The 23,747-nt window shown below is 47.5% G+C and overlaps 2 protein-coding genes across 3 annotated transcripts in view; one reads left to right on the top strand and one right to left on the bottom strand.

Annotated features, from left to right (window-relative positions):
• Nucleotides 1–536: 536 nt before the first annotated feature.
• On the top strand, nucleotides 537–13,160 carry IL13RA2 (interleukin 13 receptor subunit alpha 2). The gene is made up of 9 exons (XM_040614462.1): nucleotides 537–635; nucleotides 4,157–4,308; nucleotides 6,454–6,607; nucleotides 7,074–7,194; nucleotides 8,734–8,918; nucleotides 10,023–10,180; nucleotides 11,037–11,181; nucleotides 11,824–11,926; nucleotides 12,836–13,160. The coding sequence occupies exons 1-9, from the start codon at nucleotides 542–544 to the stop codon at nucleotides 12,876–12,878; spliced, it is 1,155 nt and encodes a 384-aa protein (XP_040470396.1). The 5' UTR covers nucleotides 537–541; the 3' UTR covers nucleotides 12,879–13,160.
• The window catches only part of HTR2C (5-hydroxytryptamine receptor 2C), a 119,165-nt gene continuing 96,046 nt past the window's right edge, over nucleotides 629–23,747 (bottom strand). The window contains exons 5-9 of one of the 2 annotated variants that reach the window (XR_005830962.1): nucleotides 22,781–23,312; nucleotides 21,998–22,181; nucleotides 17,749–21,820; nucleotides 14,460–17,658; nucleotides 629–3,929 (exon numbers count right to left, since the gene is read on the bottom strand). The gene's annotated coding sequence lies outside the window, so the exon portion shown is untranslated. The other variant, XR_005830961.1, reaches the window with a different exon arrangement.

The raw sequence follows: 23,747 nt of genomic DNA, 5'->3' as shown, positions 1-23,747 counted from the left end.
AAATCCTGAAACAGGAAAGCCAAAAGCACTGATGACAGTTGCATAAGACATGTCTGTTTAATGGTTAAGAAAAAGCTCAGGCATTCTGTTTTGAGTTTTTGTTTTGTTTTGTTTTGTTTTTTTTTTTCTAAAGGAACATGTCATTAGTCCGAGGCACTTCCTATGGCAGGCAGATCATGCTCTTGGCTGCATCACCCTTTCCACAGAAGTTGTGTGGCAGACGGCTTGATGACTGAAGTGCAGGCTGACGTGCCTTCGGAGAATGTGCTTAGCTAGCCAGAAGCTATTTAAAATGAAGCTAAAGTGACCCATGTGTCACTATCCCCAAAAGTTACAAATAGAAGTCCTTGGGGAAATGATTAATCAGGCTTAGTAAACGAGTAAAAAGGCGCTTGTTGTTAGTGCTCACCCTGCAGAGGGAATGCCAGGGCCCCACTAATGCACTGAAGACTTTCAGCTCCTCTTTATTTCTCCAGCCCCCTCGCACGTGTGCCGCAGGACCGCTCCTCTGACGCCGCACACCTTCCCGCGGGGAGCCCCGATGTCCCACCTCGGAATGGCTCTGCGGCGGCTCTGCGCTCTCTCCGTGGCACTGCTGTGGGGCTGCCTGGCATCCACCTCCCACCGCAAGGCAGGTAAGGCCTGGCGTGCCATTCCCGTCGCTGCCTGACGCGTGTTTCACATTAACTCGGGCCCTTTTTGACGTTTGTCCTTCATCCGAAGCTTTTCTTGTGTGTGCGTTACTGTGAGTGGCTGATTTATAAGCCTGTAATTGTGTAAATATATTGCATATTTAGTGGCTATTTTTCTGAGTAACTTCAAAAGGAGCAGAAACTGCCTTTGGTGCGCAGCAGATCTATTGTTTGTGAAATATAAATACTACTTGGGTAGATAAATGCTCCTGAGCATGGTCCCAGCCTGCCAGACTGGGCTAGGTGCAAGGAGTGGGTTTATTCACAACTGCAGAATGACAATCCTGAACAAACGCTGCCCTGCAAGCTATCACCCAAGGCAATGGCTTTTCAACCACCATTTGCTTCAAGCCCTCAAGCACCTCTTTGCTGCGCCGAACCTGCAGCCCCAGCTCTCTTGGCCTCTGGTAGCCGGGACTTTGCACCCAAGGGCTTTCCTTCTTCAGAGGGATGGTGAGCAGGTCTGGCCCCTCCTGCCACAGCTGGTGCATGGTGGAGAGGTGAAAACTCAACCAGGAGGTCCTGCCAGCCAGCAGGCATGGGAAGCTGCCAGCAAACATGCTGCTGCCACGTCAAGCAAACCAATATTACCTTGAAAATGGGCTTCTCAAAACATGAAAGTCACTTGCACCAGATGTGCAATTTGACCAGCACAGAGATGTGCAGACGTAGAAGATACAGATGGGCACCTGGCAAGCTCCCATTTTTCCACTAGCAACGTTGGTGGAAAATTGCAATACCTCCTGCTGCTTGCAGCACATAAGGCAGCACGTGGCGTGGGGTGAGGCAGCAGAAGGCACCTGGGGATAAGCAGGTGGTTCATCATCAAAGCTGCAATGTTGGAGTGAGTGTGCATGGCAGGCAGGAGCCAGTGGCCACGAAGGCTGCAGCTATCTAGCCAGCGCATCACTATCCCACTCACCACCAGGCAAATCAGGTAGAGACGTTGTTTGTTTTTTATTTTTCCAAGAAACATTCAGGAGCAGCTCTCCTTCAAGGCTGGATAATGATATGGAGTATTTCTAGTCCTGTGTTCTGTATGAATGATGGGAGTGAGACTAGTTTGTCATGTAATGTTGCAAAAATTAGAAGCTGGAAGAGGCAGCGCTGACAGTTAAAAAACAATCAAATCCCTGAACACAAGCCACATCCCCAAAAGAATCTTTTCCATTCCCTCTGAAGTCCAATCAAAATGTATTTTACAAGAATTGCTGGTTACAATTGCACTTGTTTTGGAAAAAAATATTGCTGTTTTGTTCAAGTTCAGAATGGAAACATATTTCAGAGCATTATCGCTTCTAGTCAGAAATTCCATTTTTGACCAACCTGATCCTCTTTTGACAGCTTATCACCAGGCTCATGACAAAGGCTAGCAGCTCTTTGCTTCCTCGTTTGGGCATTTAAGCACTCAGGCAGGGGGAGCTTCCCTAGGGCAGGACAGTCCAGCTCGCAGCCCTGCCAGCAGATCTCCTGCAGCCTGTTCGGGATTTATGCACGCCGGCCCCAAACCAGGGTCTGACCCCAGGGCATGGTGCATGGCCATGTGGAAGCCCCTCGCCGTGTCAGCCCTGGTGGGCTCTTAGCCTGGGCTGGCAGGTGGGAGGAACCCCCCTCCGCCTTCTCCCCGCTCCCTCCTTGGTGTGGCTAGAAATGGCCATTCTGGACGAGCCACCGACTCGTTTTTAGCAGCTGCAGCTCTTCAAGCACCGTTCCCGCAGACTCGCTGTCCCCCACGCTGCATCTCCCTTTCCTGGAGCCTTTGCACCTTTGTGAAGACCCCGGAGGTGGGTAAGGTGCCCTTGCCTTGCCCTCGCTCCCACCTCTGATGCCCACCAAGAGCCCAGCCTGAGCACTCTGTGCCCCTTGTCCCCCCCTGCCTGCTCTGGGAAATCCGTGCCTGTCTAGCATAGCGATCCCAGACTCCTGCCCCCTGTGGGAACAAGGGGCTGCTGACTAGGAGACAGTGCCTCTGCAGGGCCATGCCCCACTGCCCCTGGACTGCAGCAAGCCCCCCAGCCCCCGAACCCAGGCTGCACTCATGTGACTTCACAGCTGGTCTTGTACAGTTTTACTTATTATGCAGAAAAATACATAAAACTGAATTTTTCTCCAAATTATTATAGTCTATTGTTCCTTGCTCCAGCACTCCCCTAAATCCATTGCCATAATATCTTACTGTGCCATCTAGCATAACAACAAATCTCTCATGGAGCTTTACATGCTGGGAAAAGTGGGATCTTAAGACTGCTGCCTGAGGTGTGTTTCATTTGGGAGAGTTTCCTTAGAAGAAATAAATCCTCCAACGATGTTCTCCGCAAACTTTCCAAGGAACAGATTAAAGTTTAATTTATATCACTGTCTTCCACTGAAAGATATTATCTGCGTCTGCTTTCACAATGGATTCATTAAAAAAATAAAAGGAAAGAATGTGTAAATTCTGATGAAGACATGAAAAAAGTGGGAGAGAAGCCAGTGGCCTGGAGGACAGGCTCAAACAGAGAAGCGGTGGCAACGCCGGGCTGATGCTGCCAGGAGATGGGCTCCAAATCACCATGAGAAAGGTGTATCATGCCGGGAATATGTAGAAACACAAATGGATAATGTCAGCTCTAGACAGTGGAGAAAAATGACCTTAGGTGTTCCAAAAATTCACTTCATTTGAACTAATAAAACTGAATAGCCAGACAGCTTTCCTTATGTGAATAACGGCTCCATACAGAGCTGGGATTTTAGGAAGCATGTCTTAGTATGGAATTAATCCATAATATATGCTGATTTATTAATATATGGCAGCACCTCACAATAGCTTAATAAAAGCCAGATTGACTGTAAAAGTACATTTTTGTATAGCTGATAGATGTCCAAAATAAGAGTTATTTAACTGTCTGCTTTTCTGCTTCTGTATGGTTTTTTGTCTTGGTTTTTCATTAATCTTTAATATACTTGAAAAGAATATTTAAAGCAATATGGGTGATTTGTTATGTTTAAGGAATGTAAATTTCCCTGGAAGCATGCTGGGATCTGTCATCCTATGCTGCTGTACATGCTGACTACAATGTTTGCAAGGATGCTTGTCCTGACAGTTGGTAAATATCAGGCGTTAAAAGCAAGTAAATGCAGGACTTGAAAGGGCATCCCAGGGCAGTAGCTTTGCTTAAAACATCTTGAAAAAAGAAAGTCAGAGTTGTGGCATTCTTTGTGGCTTTTCAGTGGTCCTTGAGTGTTTTCTCTGAGCGTCTGCAAAAAAAAAATAAAAATCAGTTTTTCAGGGGGTGGGCAGGAGCAGAGCTTGTGCATGTTTGTTGAGAACAGGCTACGCAATAGCCAGGGCTGGACTGTGCTTCCCTCCACATCCAGCAGCTGCATTTGTCATCTCACCAAATTTCACGACTTTTTTTTTTCTTCTTTTTTTCCCCCCTTTACCTCCACACTCTGTTTTACCTGCTGCTTTGTTTTCGATCTAGTTGCTCCCCCACAAGACCTTCAGATCACGGATCCTGGACTCTTAGGTTCTCTCGATGTGGAGTGGAAGCCCCCACCCAACGTACAAACCGTCAGTGACTGCACAGTGAGGTATAAGTTTGAATATCGCAACACTGGTGACAGAGACTGGAAGGTAGGACAGAGCACAGTTTAATCCTCTTAAATCCAGGCTATTGTCCTGCCTTTAGTTCCGGCAGAGTTTTATATTTGCATTTCAAGAAGGAGTGGTACCAAAGCAGTTCCATGAAAAAGCCAGGCTGTTCCAGTGGTTTGAATCTTTTGCCAGATGGGAATGTGTTTTCCAGTGTAACAGAGGCAGCAGTCAGAAGGGGCTGGTTCTGTCAAAGGGTGTGTGCTTACTGCCAAAAAATCCCATAATATCTAGTGGCATTCTTCATTGTAAGAGGCACTACACTTTTTATAAAACCTTTATGGGCTTGAACTGAAACTCTGTGTCAACAGATCCTTAGGGATGCAAAGCGGTGAATAAACAGAAGATTAAATTTAATTAATTATCCTAATGCTCTAACATTCCCTTTATCCAGAAGGGTGTTTCTAATTACCGTTTACTTCTGTGTTTTAGATACAATTGACTCTAAGTGAGCTCTGTGATAAAATTGTCAGTCTTCTCTCATTGCTGTGTAGCTGGCTATAGCAGGCGGACACAGGACAGGAAGGATTGTAGGAATATATTTTGGGAATGCTTAGAAGGTGAAAGTTGCTGCAGTTAGGAAGGTAAATGGAGTGGTGAGAGGAGAAATCCAGCAGGAGGCTGTTTGATTGGCACAAGGTACTGAGGAACACATGAAAAATAGGCTGAGGTTGTCCCCCAACAACCCAGACTGGTGTCCTGAAGGAAAGGGAGATTTTTTTTTTTTTTTTTTTTTTTTTGCACAATCCTAAAGTAGGCACGCTAGAGAGCTTCCCAGCTCACGGCACCAGGGAGGGAGCGAAGGAGCAGCCTCATTGCGTTAGCCGCGCTGTGTGCCTCAGCCTCTTGCTGTGAATGGTTTCCGCATGTCCTGAGTGAGCTGGTCATCCACTTCATCTGCTCGAGGCAGCAAAGCCAAGGCTGTCAGGCTGCGCTCAGCCACAGCGCAAACAGGTTTTGGCCCAGCCGTCCCATGGGAGCCCGCAGAGGTGGAAGAGCACGGTGCCTCCCACCCTGTTTCAGCTGTGGATTGCGGTCGCCAAGGCATGGGAAGGGGCTCTTTGACCTGGCATCGGTCATGACGCATGCCACACTCCCAGCCATGCAGCAGTGTGGATTCTTTTATGATGATTTTTAACTAGCATTTAAAAAGTACAAAGCAAAAAAAAATTATGCAATTTTAAAAAACATGTCAGAATTCCCTGAATCACAAGTAGTAAGTGTCTTATACAAAGCAGATCTAAAAAGTAGAAAAAAAATCAGCTCTGGTACCTTGCCAAAACTTTGACCCCAGATAAGGTCTTGAAGAAGAGTCAGTCTGAAAAAAAACCACAATGAGACATCAGCGGACGCAGGAGTCATCGGTGTCTGTTAGAAACACACAGCTCCACATGGCTCGTTCTTATGCCCTGAGACTGCTGACAAAAAAGGCTGACTGCGGGCTGTGCCACCGCGGCTCCCACCGCAGCACGTGTGTGCAGCTCACAGCGTGTCATTTCCATCCCGCTTGGGCCAAGGTGACACCTTGTCTCTCTCATCTTTCGTTGCAACTCTCGCCAAGTTATTTCTCCCTTGCATAAAGTAAGGGGGAGTAAGTCTGGGGTCGGGGAAAAGAGAAACTAGAAGGGGTGCTCAAAAAGTCCCGCAAAGGGCTAAGCCCGGCAGCATGCGGTGACGAGCCCGTGTTGCGTTGTGTGGCAGCTGCTCCCTCCTTGCAGGGTGTGGTTGAGCTTCCCATGGGAACCATCAGCTACAAGAGTCATCGTTCCTCCTGTTTCTGATTATCTCGGGTCACAGATAAATGCATTTTATCTGTATTTATGGTGGTATCCTCATCGGATCCTCCCTGATATTCCTGGCTGGTGGGGAGCCCTTGAACCATGGTCTGCTCTGCCTTGATGACAAGATGTCCTGTGGGGTGGAGGGACTCGGAGCCAGGGTGCTGGGCAGAGCAGGTGGTACAAGAGTGCTGGAGAAGCACTGGGCAGGAGAAGCAAGACAGAAGTGTAAAGGAACATTAAAGTGCACAAATAAACCTACTTGCAGCTAGAGCAGGAGCAATGTTAGCTAATTCTGCAGCCTACTTAGTGACAAAGGAGGTGCTTATAAAGTCTGTCTTTCAACCAGGTTATTTTTACTAGGAAGCTAAAATTCAGAGTTGGATTTGACCTCAGCAGGACTGCTGAAGTGAAGGTACAGACACTGCTTGAAGGACAGTGTACCAATGACATGGAGGTGCAAAGTGACTGGATTTATGCTACCTTTCAGGTCCCATTGCAAGGTCAGGAGCAGCCTTCGGTACATGGTGCTGTTTTGCACTTTGCATGAGCCTGTTGCATGAACCACACTGCTGGCCTGAGGGTTGCTGGATGGATAAGCCATTGCAGGGCTTGTTGAGCTATAAGACACCAGAGCATCTCTGCTTCCACTGGCTGTGGTTGAGGTTACTGGATACGTGGGGCTCGTTACCCTCTGCTCGTACCCCAGCTCTGCTGGGTTGCCCTGCACAAGCGCCACCGCTGAATGAAAAGATCAGTTATGCATCTCTCTGCTCTAAGTAAAGTAAACTGGCTTTTTTAGGAAACAGAGCACTTGGCAGCTAAACTACCTAATAACGGTGACTGGCCGCCTTTTCCTTTTTTGTCTTTCAACTGCAACACACAATTGTTCAAAGATGTAAAATGCTATTTCTGCTGGGCCTGACTGGTGCGTTGTGTAATAGTGGTTATTTCCTTCTCAACTTACAGGAAAACTGGAATCAGAGGTTCAGAATTTCCATTGCATCTATCACGACTGGGAATACCTCAAGTGCACTTGGCAACCCGGTCTCCTCGCTCCTCGTGGTGTACATTATGGACTCTATTATTGGTATGTATCAGCAAAATAGAAAAACATCCAGGCAGTGATCAAGTGAACCTCTCAGAATACTAAAATGCCACAGAAAATATACTTTTATAGCTGGCAATGCTATTACACTACCCACCCAGAGTGAGCCAAAATAATGCTCTAAGCAACATGTGCCTTCTAGCAAGGAAATACCAAATCCCTGCTTCCTTCCTTAAAATCAGGCTCATGCTGACCTTCTCCCTTCCTTCTTTCCCTTTTATTTACCCCTGCGGAGTGCTTTCTGCATGTTGTCCATCATGAAGCCCTGTGCTTTCCCTTTGCTGAACGCACCTGGATCGTTCTGACTGCGTTTCCCTTAATCGCAGTGCATATATCTCTATAGGACAGGTTTCAGCAGAAGGTTGCCCAGCTCAGTGAACCCTATACAAAGAGCAGGGCTTCTTGGCAACTAAGAGTTTTAGTCTTCAGCTATATTTTCATAGCCTTAGCGCACCTCACTACTGCCAAAAGGTAGTAATAATGCATGTTTTTCAGTGGTTTCTTTTATTCTGCTGCCAAATGATTCTGTTCTGCAAGAAAAACAAAGCTAGACTTAGTGGTTTTGGACAAAGTAAATGCTGTATTTGTGCTTCAATTCCTATGATACTATGGCAAGGCTGACTAGTTATGAAATCATTGGGTTTCATGCCTTTGGGCTACGTGTAGGAAACTAGCTGCTTTTTAAAAATAGTTTCTATGGAGCTTTTGCTTGGAAATAGTCTTCAAAGTCTTCAGAGCAGAAACACTGATTTAAAACCATTTTGCGAACTACAAAGGTCTGCTTGAAGGAAACTATGGAAATTCATTATTTGTCCCTAAACAAACCCCATAAAACCCCCCAACAAACAAAACCCCCTTATTTAACTGCCTGTAACAAAACCAGGCATTTGGATCTGTGTCCCATTGTATGACGAGAGTGGATGGGAACACAGCCATGGCATCCTTTGATCCTTGTGAGTTAATTTTTCTAGCGCTACCACATGAAGTTCCCCCTACCCCACCCCCCCCCCCCCCACCCCCTCCCCCCGACATAATGTGCTGCTCAGGGAGACTTTCATTAGGTGTAGAGTACAGAGGCCAGATTCAGCCCTGCCTCAAGGGCACTGATCCAGCAGGAGTCTTAAAAGGTGCTATGAAACACCACTTAGTATTTCCAGGATGGGGCCAGCAGCTAAGCTTCAGGGAGTGGCCCCAAAAAACAGGAGGCACTTTGAGAGGACAGAGTTCTGGTTGCACATTAGCTAATAACCAGCAAACCCCTTCCTTGCTCCCAGCCCTGGGTTTCCATTACATGCTTATGTAGATGCATGTTTTTTTCTCCTCCCCACACTTTTTCCATAGTAGCAGTCCAGGTGACTGATGCATAACACTGTGCTTTGGACCACTTGCAAAAGGTAGGTAGGATATAGGTGATGCTCAAGGCTTAGGTCCTTTCTTAAAAAAAAAAAAGGTCTTATCCAAGGAGTAAATACCATTGCTTTGGTTATTTTTTTTCTTTCTGTTTTCCTAATACCTCACTAGGTATGAGGGGCTGGACCGCGCAGCACAGTGTGATGACTATATTCAGGATCACGGTATAAACATCGGCTGCATGTTGCAAAATCTGAGCCAGGCAGAATATAAGGATCTGAGCATTTGTGTCAACGGCTCAGCGGCAGCCACTCTGCTACGGCCATTGTACGTCACCCTTCGCCTTCACAACCTAGGTAACAGTGGCAGGAAAGCAGCAGGGTTCTGGGGACCCCCCACGGTCACCACACAGCCAAGGCTCACATCTTGCACAAAAGGGGATCAAGCAAATGTGTGCTCTTGTAGGTGGGTGGCTGTAATGTGTCTGGGTGGATTTCACCCCGGAGAAGGGTCTGTGCCATGTGCCACACAGGACTTTAGTTTTTCCAGCAATGTTTGTAGGTGAGCAGCACTGCTCAGTGCCCACCCTGGAGAGACAGTGGGTACCTCCACGGGCTGCACTCAGCAGCTGGATAGTTCGGGACACAAATGGTCTGCTGAGCAGATGGCAGAGCAGCTATGGGGGTTTTGGCTCTAGCAGCACTGCCACAGAGGTGGCTTCATTTACTGCTGCTGGAATTGAAACTGCTGCTCTGCTCCTGCAAGCACAGGAAGGACGTTTGGGCTTTGCTGTTCAAACCAAGCTAAGGGCTGGGGAGAATTGATGTGATGGGGTCTGCCCAAGCGAAGGTGGACTTCAAACCCGTCAGAGACAGGGGAAAGGAAGCAAATCACAGCATGATGTATGACCTGGTGCATGTACTCACTCATTACTATGAGTACTTACCATGCTGATGCATTTACCCACATGTGACTGTCAAAGGGATAAATAACTAGTCCTCCAGTTAAGCCAGTGGGCTAATAAGCAGGATTTCTGGATTCAGTTAGTGCTGACATGCGCTCCATGTGTGGCTTTGGCCATCTGACAGAAACCAGAGCTTTTCTGGGGATGCAGTGTCAGGCCAACACTGTTGCGGTGCCTCACAACAGGGACCGAGGCTTCCCTTGGGCTGCCCTGCTGCACTGCCAGGGGAAGGTGCCGAGCACAGTGCTCACACCCCGGTGTTCCAAACCCCCTGCGCTGCAGCCCAGAGCAAGGACCTAGCCCAGCCCACGTGCCAAGTTACGATAAATAACCCATCCTCCAGCCTCCGTGACATCCTGCTCCTGCATCACCGTGGTTGATGGTAATGGGGGCTCAGAAGTCCAGAGGTTGGTGGTGATTAACCAAAGCCTTTCCCAGGAGGGCCTGTTTGATTGCACCTCTTGAACCTTCTCTCCTTTTGTTCCCTCCCTCACAGCAAAGCCCTCACCCCCGAAGCATCTGGTGGTTTCCATGTCTGCATCTGAGGAGCTCCACGTGGCATGGAGCCCACCGGGTGGCGAAACACCACCCCAGTGCCTGGAGTACGAGGTTCAGCTGACAGAAGATGCGAGGGGGACCAAGGCTGCCTGGGCGGTAGGGACAACACGCACCGTGCCCTGGGGGGGGAAGGGGGGGGGAGCCCTGGCTGCTGGTCGGCGGTGGGGACACACACCAGAACACTGAATTGCAGTCCACGTGTCAGCTACCTCGCACACGGACTGCACGGAGATGGTAGCTGCTGCTGCTGCCCGTGGGAAACGCTGCCCGGCTGGTCCATGACACATGTTCCTACTTAACACCCTGACCCCCCGCCGCAGCATTTGCTTTAGCAGTAACAGATCCCAGCACAAGCCTCTGAGCAAGGACTGCCTCAGGTTTCCTGCCTGTTACCTCGGGAAGTTCTCGTCAGGGATGTTTAGAAGTTGCTGTGTTTTTTTTTCCTGAATATTGTGGCACAACTTGGCCCAGTGAAACTATAATTCTAATCTCTCCAAAGAAGTGGCCTGGGACACATCATGTCCTTTACGCGTGGTGCTTTTCCCTTTTGCATTACCCAGGTGCAGTTTTGACAGCAAAGATGGCAAGAACTGATTAGTCATAGGGGATATCTGAAGGACATTTCTTTAATTGCTATATTCTACACATGAGTTTTCTTAGCTAATTTAATGAAAGATTCCATAAATTAACAGGCATAAATGGCAACATACATGATGGCACTCCCCGGACTGTGTGTATTTTCGGCAGTTTTATCTCCATAATCATTTTATTGGCATTAGCTGGTTCAAAGCTATTATGATATCATTTAAAACTGCCAAAACATAATCTAGGGGTTTGTAGAGCCTGGAGACTATATTGAGAAACATCAGGCCATGCCAGAGAGCTACTGGTGGTGGCAGCACATAATTTCTTGACGGTGGTTCTCTGTTTGTTTGTTTGTTTTTTTTCTTAGTCTGTGTCAACCCAAATGGAGACCGCTTTAACAATTTCCAGAGCAAATCAAAGCCGCATTTCATGTGTTCGTGTCAGGGGGAGAACAAATATTTTCTGTGCTGACCAGGGCTTTTGGAGCGAATGGACACAGGAGTGTTTCTCTGGTATGGAACCCAAAGTAACCAGCATTTCCTATACAGCCTCTACGCAGCCTGTTTGGGACCAAGCGCTGATAGCTGCCACGGGCATCTGCGGGGGTCCAGCACTGGAGTGGGGACCCTGCTTTAGTTACACCCTCAACTTAGTCCGGCACAGCCGTTCCTACAGCTTTGCATCTCCAGTGCGCTTAGCAGGCAAGCCCCAAAATATTAATGCTTCTGCTCTGGCACCTTTCCCCGCTGCGCAGGGACAGCTGTGATGGAGGAGTGACTGGTTCGCGAGAGGGCATGTGGTACTCGGAGCTTCTCTTCAGGACATCCTCCTGTCTGCCCCACACCACAGATCAGCTGCTTTGCACCCTGTAGGCCCTATAGGGCTGTCCCCACGTGCACTGGCTCTGCTGCAAGATGCAGGAGGCAGGGAAGAGGCACATAGCAGTGGCTACATATATATGCAGGATGTATGTTACCTTGAAGGCAGTATGTTACCCTATACAGTAACATATACCTGTCATATATCTGTAATAAAGACATAAATAAATAAATGTAGGCTAACAAAGTTTGTATCCGAGCCCAGGCTTTGTAAGAGGTAATATGACCCAATCTGGAAGCTAGTGTTTTCTTATTTGCTATCATTTGTCTTTGCAGTGTCCAGAAAAGAAGACAAGCAACTATTTATCCTCATTCCACTCATTCTGAGTTTGTCAAGTAGCCTCATGGTATTTATGTTGATTGGCCAGTGCAAGAAAAGGTAAGCACCGAGGCAGCCTGTCCCTGCAATGTGCTTTTATGTGGGTGTCTCAGACTACAGTTATAAATGACACGACGTATTCAATACTAAGAGCCAAACATTAATGCTCTAAGATTGGACACCACACAACAGTTTATTTTCAGGAAACAGCCCTGTAAGTGTGGCTGTTTCCAATATGAAATGCCTTATAACAACCCATAAACTCACAGAAGAGACCCAAATCCTGCTCATACAATCCAGCCTGCTTCTGTTAAATACAACAAAGTTACTTGCGTGCACAGCAGCACAAATAATGCCATTATCTTGCCCCAAACCACTCATGCAGCAGAGATTTGTACTGGTTGTGTTAAAGAAGTACCATTTTTATGGGCTAAGGCCTCATTATCTTTGCACTCCCATCCCAGTTGTTCGCATTCATGTCAATGATGGCACATGGGGAAAGCAGATGCAGCGGATGAGTTTGCCCATATCCGCATTATTGGTACTGATGACATTTTCTTCAGGCCTGAAGGATCACTTAGAGAGAACTGATCCCCTGGTGCTGATAACTGTTATCTTTTCCTTATGGCCATATAATGTAAGCAGGTGGATAGCTTTTCTAATATGCCTTTTAAGGCCTCACTGATGAGGGAGAATTGGCTATAGAAATATTGTCCTCAGAGATGAACCAACACCTATTTGGTAGCTGAATGCGTGGAGTCTGAGACACACACTCCATCTTTGTTTTGTATCCGCCTTTCAAATGTTTTGGTTCATGAAATTCAACGAAGTGTAGATGCTAGCAAGGAGACTGTGGAAAGCAAATGCGTCCCGCCTTGCCATTGGGATGCAGCGATGTGTGACAGGGATGCTGTAGTGTGTCCACAGCTGTCTCTCGGTGCTGGGAATAACAGGCTGTGCCCATTTCAGATCCCCAGCAGGAAAGCCATTGCATGCATCTGCGGGATGCTAGCTCTGCTTGCGACTGCTGTACCGCTTGTGTTTGATGGAGCGCTTTCAGAACGTCATCCCAAGGACAGCCGAGAAGCCCTGAGCTTTCTATAGCCCATGTGGGTCTTCCCTACCTGCTGCCATTTGCAAGGCTGGTGACTGCAATTCAAGTCCTCAACAGGCCCAGGAAAACATTGGAGGAGTTTTAAACTGACTCTGGAGCAAGCTGTTTCTGATAACAGGGCAAGGGAGAAAAAACAGGCAGTGGAAACTGCCATGAATAAAGATAACATGTTGTTCTGTGGGTTTGGGTTGGTTTTTTTTTTTTTAAGGACTCTGTCAACAGGACACACGCTGAAGGGCAGCACACACACAATGCTAGGTACAAACCCCTGCATCCAGCTACCGTACCCCACCTCGCTCTCACCACGTCCTCCTAGTCCCCAAACACGCAGCCTGCTGAGAGCACCTAAATGCTGAACGTGAGCTACTTGAGCTATTTTTTTCATTAATTAATATGCCTTATCTGTTGCCAAGCTGAAGTGCGGAGGCCTTGAGAGAAACTTTCACTGTAAAAAGGCACGATCACAGCTACTGCAAAAGACAGATGCTTCAGAGGAGAAGTGAGGGTTACTCTGGCAAAGGCAGTGTGGGAACTTCTCTAGGAAGCAGGCACTGGTACCAGAATTCAATGAAACATCCAAGATGTCTCTTAACACCATGTATTCAGCTGATTGCATTCCTGACTGATTTTTAAGGAACCATTCCCTATGATGCTGATTAAAAAAAAATAATAAAAATAATAATAATAAAAAAAAATCAGCAGTAGATGAGACACTGTCCTCCAAGCCCATTCTGATGTTTTTTTTTTTGGCCAAAGAACTACCCAACTCAAACCCAGAGGTTTAGTATGCTTTCATCTCATCTGAACAACCCAGAAAACATTTTTTCTTTCAGGAGGATTTATTCAAAATGGGAATTTCTAGTGAACAGTGGAAGCTCAGAGAGAAAACCAGGTTTGCGTCAATCAGCTATGTAAAGAGCCATGCTAATCCAATCAGGCACAAAACAACACAGCAAGTGCTGTCTTACACATCCAACTGCAAAATTATTCAATCACTCTCAGCTGCTTCCACTGCTAAATGGGCAACCACCCAATGTTATTTGGGGAGCAACCAAGGGAGGAAAGCACCAGAAAAAAGGGTCTATGCACAGACTGGAGCAGAAATCAAGTTTCCTGGCTGTTGTTATTTTGAGGAGACACAACCTTTGCCTCTGCTATCTCCTGCAGCTTCTGGTCAGCCAACCTGGCATGGCTTTGGGTTTAAAAATACCTTTGAGCATGGAAATACTGTGTATTTCACATACTTGATGAATGTAGCACATTAGAATTGGAGAAGGAAGCTTGCAAGGCTGACTGATCTAACAGTAGTTGTAGGAAATGTCACCATACCCTGTTGTCTGCATAGCAGTTATTTCCATTATTTAGTCATTGGCGTGGCTACTGAATATTCCTCAAGCTGAGCATGTAAATACATGTATTCCTTAGTCCAGTCCTGAGCAAATCCCGTACGCAAAGAGCCAGAGAGCTTTGTACACCTACCGTTAAAGACAGGAGCCAGTGTCTCTTTAGTTGACATCCAGTGCATGCACACTAATGCCAGCTTTGTCTTGATAAAAGTTGTGACGTTAGTGGTCCACACACCTTCCTGGTGAGCTGTGAGTCATTCCTGTGAAGACAGACATGCAGCAACTTAATGATGGGGAAGCTGATGAAGACCCATAAAAACAAGTGTTGAAGTTCCCCCCACCTCCTGTGACCAGGTAAATATCTTTAATTTTAGCCTCCAGTTTTCAGGAAGCAGGCAAAGGACAACCTTTTTGTTTCAACAGAAACCACCCAAGATTTCTTTGGGTGTGACTTCAGTTCAGGGATCTTTAAAACTTCTCTTTGCTTGTGTCTGTCCTTGAGCTGATAGGGTAATTTCTTTTTCTGACTGAAGCTTGCAGAATCTTGCTTATACATCCTCTTTTTGGATGCGGTTTAGAGCCAATTGCCATAATCCTAGGCACGCATCATGCATATAAACCATCACTGGCCTGAGCCTACCAATGGTTGCATGCACCTTTGGTGACAAAAGCCATCTCAAAAGAAAAAAAAACAGTATTATAGGAAAGAGAAGGAGGGATACTTACATGCTTTTCATGGGTGCCCTTTGGACTGCCACATTGATGTGAGCCTGCAAACTCTATTCTCACTGCTTAGCAATTCTCCCAAGCAAGCGCTTGCATTCTGCTAGAATCTGACCACGACTGATGAAACCGGGAACAGTTATCATTAGTTGAAGTTGGTAAGATGGAAAATTGCTGATTCTTTCAATAACCTGTGAGCACAGTGGCTCTGTACTGGATAGTGTCTCAGCAGACCACACACCAGCTTCAGCAGCTGTGTCAAGCACCTCTTGCTCGATTTGAGCGGCACCACGGTCACAGCTGCTTGGGGATCACGTTCGGTTTGTGCAAGGCTTGTTTGCAACACTGGCCTTGCCCAGCTTACCTTCAAAGCCAAACGGACTGCGGCTGGGCGCGATGGCCCGAGTCGGCAGGTGTGAATGGAAGTCAGAAGAGCCCCGGGCATGAGCACACACACCTGTGAATCACAACTCTCCCATGTTACTGGTTTCCGCACTCTGGCCACCTTAGCAGGGTCCGAGCCTGGGATCCCACTGATTAACGTAAGGTCTGAGCGAAGGTTTCCAATTCCTGTTATTAGTTCTCAGGTGACGACTTCAACTGAGGGCCTCCTCCTACCCCAGTTCACCTGGCCTGCTGACATCTTCAAAACATGGTCATCACAGCAATTCAAGGAACACACAGCTCATGCAACAGGCCAGACGCAGGGGGCTCAGGACGGCATTTCCTCCTCTGCACGATGGGACAGAGCAGCTCTTTGCTTGGTGCCATCCCACCAGCTGCAGAGTCCCCTTCCTTCCCTCCCTGTTCTCCACCGACAAGGGGCACAGCCCTACCCCACGGCTGCCCCTGGCCAGCACAGGGCAGAACCTTTGCTGTGACTGGAGCTGGAGGCTGGGCTGTGTGCGCTTCCCTGCAGAGTGATGGGCCATCGGGGCAGGGCGATCTCCGGGAGGACCAAGCCTGGATCTCCTGCTCTGCAAAACTAGGATGAGCAGAGATGCTCACCGAAGCTTGTTCTAGGGTTTTTGGGTACTTTCAGAAATGAGAGGACTTTGGCACACCCAGACCTGGGTAGCATTTAGGTTATGGGTTTTCAGAACTGCTGCCAGGGCAACAGCTACTGCACTAATAATAATGGTTAAAACCAGAAAAAACACTAGAGAAAACTACTGGAAAGAGTCCTACTGAGAGTCACCACTACCGGTAGACCTCTGATGTTCTGCCAGCCTCTTAAACAGTTTAAATGTCTAGTAAAACCAGGTGAGCCGCAGTGAGAGCCTCCCCCAGGGGAAAAGCTAGGCAGGCAGCCAGCGCCCACCCTGCTGCCCTGGGTACCTCTGAGACAATCCCACCCACCCCACCACACAGGAACGCTGGGCACAGGTCTTTGGAGGAGCCAAACGGGGTGGCAAGCCTGACCTGCTGGAGGGGCTTCAGCTGGGTTAAAGTTCCTAGTCTAATTTTGTCCGAAAAGAGGGAAGAAGGGAAGAAGAATGAAAGAGAACAGGCACAGGTAAAAGGTGGTAGAGGAATGGATGTTGTACCTCTGCAGCTAGAACTCACCCCAAAAAAGATCAGAGCTATTTCAGTAACCACAAAATATAAAAGCTAGGCTGAAGCCTGCCTAGAAACCTGCCTAGTAACAGAGTGATAAATTAAGTGCATCTACTTATGGTATCTGTATGGTGCAGCTTTCTAGGCGTGTTTAGGCAGTGAAAGATGGGCTTGGTTTTGGCGTGGGGCTCCCCACTCACCAAACTTGCCCTTGCAGAAGGTCCTCACTGCAGCAACAGCAGCAAGACACCCCCCACCCGCTTTCTCTCAGCATCACATCTGCAGCATGTGCAAAATCTAACCCAAATAGGTGGCCAGCTGCTAGTCCTTCCTAACATCCTGAACCTTGCTAGAATTTCAGTAGTATGCTTCTCCCCCCGTGTGTTTATAGAACTACACTAATTACACATTTCTTTTGCACAGTATTTGCATTACAGTGGTTTAATTAATTTGCTGCAGTCCATAATTAATATTTTCAGTAAAGTGCTTTCAAAATTCCTCCTTTGGTATACTCTGCTCTTATTGTTCCCATCTCATGACAGAGTTCCCCGGTGTTTTTACCTTCTTAGCTCCACATGTCTGGTGAGGTACGTCTTTGCCAAGCACACAAAGATAACTCCTTTGCATACCCTTGAGTTTAGAGTCTTTTTTTCTGTCTTTGACTGATAAAGTCTTAGAGCTATTTGTTGAAGAATGAAAAGCAACCTCTCCTACAGAGCTTTTTTTCCCTAGAGAATGTCAATAATTGTCAAACATATGAAAGCACGATCCTGTGCATGCTGCAGGGAAATGCAAAATCAATTTGTGTCTGTCAGATTCTAACTGCTTCTGGGAAGCAGCAAAACAGGGAAGGCGAATGCCAAGGTCTCTGAACTCACAAAATCACCTCCTTCTCTCACTGGGGTCTATTTTCAAGCTGCCAACAAAAGAATAATTTGAAAACCAGTTTACCTTCTGTTTCCTCGTTATCCATCCTCGTATTTTTTCATTTTTCTGACTGGCCTCTGAATGCAGGATTTTGAAGTGTTTCAACCATTATAACCTGCCAATGGCTGAAAGACATAAAGCGAGGCTGGCATCTCTCAGGAGCTTTTTACTCCTCTTGCACTTGAGGAAATGAAAAGGTAAAAGTTGTATCTCACCGGCTGAGGCGTCCCTGCTGAAGTTTTCCATCTCGTACAGGCGCTAGAAACATCACGGCCACTGGGTGTCAGCATCTGTGCTGGGACGCAGAGGAGGAGGAAAGCAGGTGCAGCATCGCTTCCGCCAGGATTCAGTATTTAGGGCATGAAAATTAAACAGAGGGGACAATGGCTCTCTCACTGTAAAATAGATGAGTTTGGGGGTTTTTGTACTGCTAAGCGGAGAAGAGTCACATCTTCATCTCATCGTTCAGCACCGGCCTGACTGCCGGCTAACACCACTACTTGTGCCTCATGGCATCGTGACCGTGGCTCAGCGCTGCTGCACTGACGGGAGCTGCGTCCCCCATGGCATGTGCTAGCTAAAACCATCCCCTGCCCCTGCCCTGCCTCCCATGCTCACCATAAGCACCCACAGAAATGCCCCATCAGCTCAAACTGGAGGCTCAGCCAAGCAGGGACCGAGCTCCACTGCAAGCCCCTGCCTCCCTCTGGCATCAGCTCCTGCATCCCAAGTCACCAAGGGTCTCAGCATCCATCGCGGAGCCTCCACAGGTCTCAGCACCCTTCCACAAGCCACTGCAGCTCTAGGGAATACCTAGATCTTGAAAGGATGTAAAGTAGAGTGGCACAGCCCTTCTGGCTTCAGCTTCTACATGTCACAGCCTTGGGAGTGCAGTAACTAATGATATCATCTAAAATGTAAAGAGCTTCATGGGCAACGGCAGGTTTGCAGCTCAGTGCCTTGTGCAGCAGGGTACATTTGAGAGCACTGTCAAGCTCTTTATGTCTATGTAGAAGCTGAATTTTCTCGAGAGGGTCTGTGGTTCTCATAGCTTCAAGGCAAACAAGTACAGCTGATGCATGTGCTTAACAAAACAATTTGAGGCAACATATTGTGGCTGAGCTGTCTGAACAGCTGAAACAGCTCTGCAAACCGTCTGTGTCAAGATCCTCTTCCCAGCGTAGGGAGAGGTAAAACAACCAGCTGAGAAACGACAGCCATGCAAGTTTTGCACCAAAACTGAGTATTCGCCTCCCTGCCATCCTGGGCTGCTTGCCTCATATACTAGACCTCATCCAGATCCAGGCATAGCATGGGACTGCTCTGCTCAGAAAATAAACCACCATTTTAGCAAGTGTTACACTACCAGATGTGCTTCCAAAAAAAAATAAAAAAAATAAAAAGGAAACTAATTTAAAAATCCTAAACATGGCCTTGACATTTCCTTGACATGCCCAGGAAACAACCTCACAGTTCAAGCAGATCTCATTGCTGAGAGACCTGAGTGAGAGACAGAGAGCTGAGTGCAGGTGCATCCTTAAGCATGGTGGCAGCCCCGCTGCGACCCTCAGCACGTGCACCCATCTCTGACAGCAAGAAGAGCTTGCACAGCACCTCCGCCTTCTCCGAGATACTGAATCACGCTGCACTGCCCTGCCTTTGCTGAAAGGTGTGAAAGGTCACCCCAAAGTCCTGCAGCTGCAGCAGGGGGGGTTTAAGCCATGGTCATCAGTGATCATGTGCAAACTGTTTTTCCTTTCCTTGCCTGGGAAGCTGTGAATGGAGCTGGTAAAAGCATGTCACACCTTTGGTGCAGTTGGATGTCCCACCTCACCAAAGCACCAGGGACTTGCAGGAGTAATTTTCATTTAGAAAAGAACCAAGCAATAAATATCAGGGTGTTGTTTCTTTTTACAAACCAGGAATGCCTTCCTTTAACAGAATGCACTTATCTAAATATCTTTATGACTTAAAAACAAATGAAGGGTGGAAGAATGTTCACCACTGAGATTTGCAAAGTAGTGGAGAAAACATGCACACCAAACAGAAACATGATGTTATTGGGAGCAGAAGCTCTATACTTCAAGGCTAAAATTTGTAAACATCTCAGTCCCTCACCACCCAGGAACAGGGTCAGGCTCAGAGGACTGAAGAGTTATTTATCTGCCCACCTTTGGAAAGAAAGGTTATACTGGAATGTACGCCAGATAAATCCAAAGATGCCAAGTACCCCATGTGAACATGTGCTGCACTGAGTGTACAACTGCCCCCAGCTCCGTCCTACTTCGAATCTGCTGTCAATCCACCTGTGTGCTGACTGCCATGGCAGTCCACAGCAGGCCTTTTCTGCCAGTCTGCCTGTACAAAACCTGATCTTCGCAAGGATTGCAGCCTCTCTTGGACATGTCAACATCCCTTCCCCAAGCACCACCCCCTGCATAGCAATGACACACAAGTGCAGCTTCAGTAACAGCAGACAGATGCACAGTGTGTTAAACTATCCAGCACATACAGCTGTTTCCATGGAATGGCTACAGAAAATTTACAAAGGAAAAGAAACCAGAGACAACAGATGGCGGTCCCCATCCTGCCTCCAGGTACCCGAACATCCTTTGCACCCCTGCAGGGTCTGACTGTAGAGCCAGAGCTCCTCAAGGAACCTGGGAGAGCCATGGAGCCACTGAGAGGTCCCCACCTGATGCATAGAGCCCAGGAGAGGCCAGTCCTTGCCTTTTCTGTTACAACATTCCAGCTCTTAAATGTTGAACTGGAAATATGTCCCAGCCTTTGGGAGTCTCAGATTGGTCTTGGCTGGTAGCTGCCCACAAGTTTGTGCCCATGCTGCCAATTTATTTAGAAATACTCACAGTGAGAAAAGAGTAATTATGATGCCTGCCAGGTTCAGCTAAGTCCACTTTTAACAACAGAGAGCTTAAAAGGCCAAACCCACAATTTATTTTACTGAAGCGAAAGCATGAAGATCCTGGCTACACCACTGGAAAACAGAGTGACAAAGAGAAACATTAAAAAAGTCAGATAGCACAAGCACAGAACAGGTTCTCAGCCCATAAGGCTGCTCACCAGTGTTTTCTCAGCTACACCAGCTAACGGCAGCCCAACAAGACATTGCCTCAATGCTGCAGCTCTCCAGAGACTGGCTCCAATAATTCCCAATTTCCATGAAAATGCTGTTGCGGGTAAATAAAACTTACTTACGTGACTACATGCAGTCAGACTTTGGCTACCCAAGCTGGTTGGTTCTGGATGCTTCTGAGAATGCACATGAAATACTGTTTCACACGGTTTGGGGCTGGCTCAGGGCTGGGAACACACAGCCTTCACAACGCCTTGACTTCATGTCCTACTTGCAGAAGACACACTGGCTTGGCATGGCCTCGCTTGCCTTCCTCCAAAATTGTGGCATTTTTCATGGCTTTGCTAGGACTTGGAAGGACCGTCGCATAAAAGCAGTGTTCTTGCTTCAAGATGTTTGTTCCTCCCACACTTCGGGACGCGCCGCCAGGGAGGTCAGAGGTGCTGCCGTGCAGATGGCTGGCTTGGCACCCAAGCTCTGCCCGCTGGGAGGCTGGGGACAGAAGGGCTGAGCTGGGCCCTCCCACTGTACCCCTATAGCATAAACCCCTGTGGGAACGCAAAAGCTGAGCCCTCAATAAACTTTTTGGTTGATGTTACTGCTGCCTCACCAGAAAAGTGCAGTCCCATGCCTGGAATACTCCACCTGTTAGAAACCTGCTTCTAATTCCTAGTTTATATGCCAATGTTTTCCTCTAGCCTAAGTAGCTCCTCTCCCTCCTCAGTCAGAACAAGCACTCCCTGACGTCCTGATGGAGAGCTGTCCTCACCCTCTTGGGCTGCCAGGAGGAACAAGCCAAGCTTTCTGCTCTCTTCTCATTAAAAAGGTCCTTGTGCCTGTGCCTGGACTTGCATCCCCCCATTGTGCCTGTCACTGGGGCTGCAGCTCAGGCCCGGCTTTTTAAAGCTGAAATGTCAATGAACTGCAGCACCGCAGGCAACCACATTCATTTACCCTCAAGAAGTAAAGATCTAACTAAGGAAAAACCTCCATTTGTTCGCCATGGTTTGCTGCATCACCTGTTTGTTGCACAGAATTAGTAATGCATCCCACTACTTTGCTACATGCCACTGCAGGACAGCATGGTAGAGGACACAGGTAGTTTCCTCTTCAGCAACACCAAGGAGAGGCGCAAGATTGAACGAATGCTCATTTCAGGGTTAGCCCACCTGTGTGCCAGCCTCATCGCTGCGCTGCAAAAAAGAAGGGGGAGCACTTAGCTGAGGGGGTTGAACATTGCCATGGCTTCACAGGTGAGTCACTGCGACCTGTGGGTGCTCTCTGAAGATGTTTTGGGGCATGAACTATTGCTGCCTGTAGGGAGGGAAACGCCAACACACCCGAGATCTTTGCTGGGCATTGGCACTTACCTGTTGCTTTCAGCAGTATCAAAATCTTTGGGAAGCATGGGGTCCACAGGCAGGTCACTGAAGTCTTCCTCCCCAAAAAGTCACAGAAAAGCTGTTCTAGACTTCAGTCAGGGGAAAGGACTCTGATTAAGATCATCAGTAGCTTTGATGAGCACCCATCCACCACCACCACCCGCCTGTTCTTCTGTAGGAGGACACACTAACATCAGCATCACACACAAATGTAAAACGGCTCTAGATCGTAACAAATGCAACCAGACAGTGGTCTACAGGCACCAGCCTACAGATTGTTTTTAGTGTATCAGCAATTTAAATAAAATGCCACAATTAGATTCTATTAAAAAATACGTTGGATAATTAAGCTGCATTTTAACTAAATATTAATTTATCCAGTTTGTTGAACCAATTACAATTCAAGTACAGGAAAGTTCACAACAGTGGATTTATCATGCCCCCCCTGTGCGATGCTGCGTGATACATTTTTCAAGTCACTGAACACCTAAGTGTTGGTAGCCCAAAGGAGTGACAAGGCAGCAGCCATTGTCGCAGGAAACTGTGGGGAAATTGTCTTTATATGTAAGAGATCCTTCATTTTGGGGGAAGCAGAACATAAGGCAATGTTCCCGAGAGATGCAACAGGTAACAAGGATCTCTTCACAGTCTCAATTTTCCACAATGATTTTTCACTCATCAGCTGCTGTGAGCAGTCTGTACAATTCTCTCGCTTTCACCACCCCAGAGCAATCAAGAGTTATTCGACTTACATCACCTTTAGACACTTACCTGCTTGCTAGGCGCCTCCCCAGATCTTGGAAGCTGTGGGCCAGGAGGCCAGGCTTTTGCAGCCTGTTCTGCATTTGCCCTGCTGAGCGAAGAGTGGAGCACATCCCGCAGGAGCCCTCCTGGGGGGAGCATGCAGGGGGCTGCCCGCAGGGGTGTGCTGCGCAGGGCACCCTGCAGTTGCCACACTCCCTCCCCAGGTACTCCCATATCCTCCTGCCATCAGCGGAACCGGTGATTTAGGATGGTTTTGAGCAATGTTTTCCATGGCGTAGCTCACGTACCTGACTTTCATTAAAGATCTTCTGGTGTGGTTCTTTAATTGGCAAGTGTGCCTGGCTGCATTGATTGTCTGTCTTATATGTATCTAAAATCATTCACCTGAAGACTCTCCATCTCCATGTTGTTATGGGATTGTAGCCCTCCTGCACAGCCAAGAGGGAATGACACATCACACAGATATTTTGTTGACTTCCGACAGCTTCAGAGCACGAGTTTCAGGGTGAGTAAAAGCAAACAAGCGGAAGACCTGAGACTTAAAGAGAAATGAGGGAGAGGCAGAACAGTCAATAACAACTTCATAATTGAAAATAATATTTTTTTTTTTCTGGTACATGCACCCCCACTGCTACATGATCACTAGAACAGCTCACATTTCACAGTGACACCTGTAGCTGCCTTTGAACTCCTCATCACAGGTTTCCTCCCCAGATGTTCCCATTTTTTCAAAGGAAGATTGAAGCATGCTGACATCTCCTGTTGCTCTCTGGGATGGAATGTGTGTGCAGATGTGCACGTACATCTGTCCATCTCTGTTCTTCTGCTGCACCTGCCCAATGCTTGGTGGTCTTTGTGTGCTTTTTTCCCAGGAAAAAGCTTCTGATACTTTTTCTGCCCCAGTCTGATCTGGAGACAAAGCCAAGTGTGGTTCTTGGCTTGGCGTGTATCTGTCCTAATGGTACTGTGACCC

The sequence above is a fragment of the Falco naumanni genome, chromosome 14 (assembly GCF_017639655.2).
Source record: "Falco naumanni isolate bFalNau1 chromosome 14, bFalNau1.pat, whole genome shotgun sequence".
NCBI classification, from domain to species: domain Eukaryota; kingdom Metazoa; phylum Chordata; class Aves; order Falconiformes; family Falconidae; genus Falco; species Falco naumanni.
This window is presented reverse-complemented; position numbering and strand designations above follow the sequence as displayed.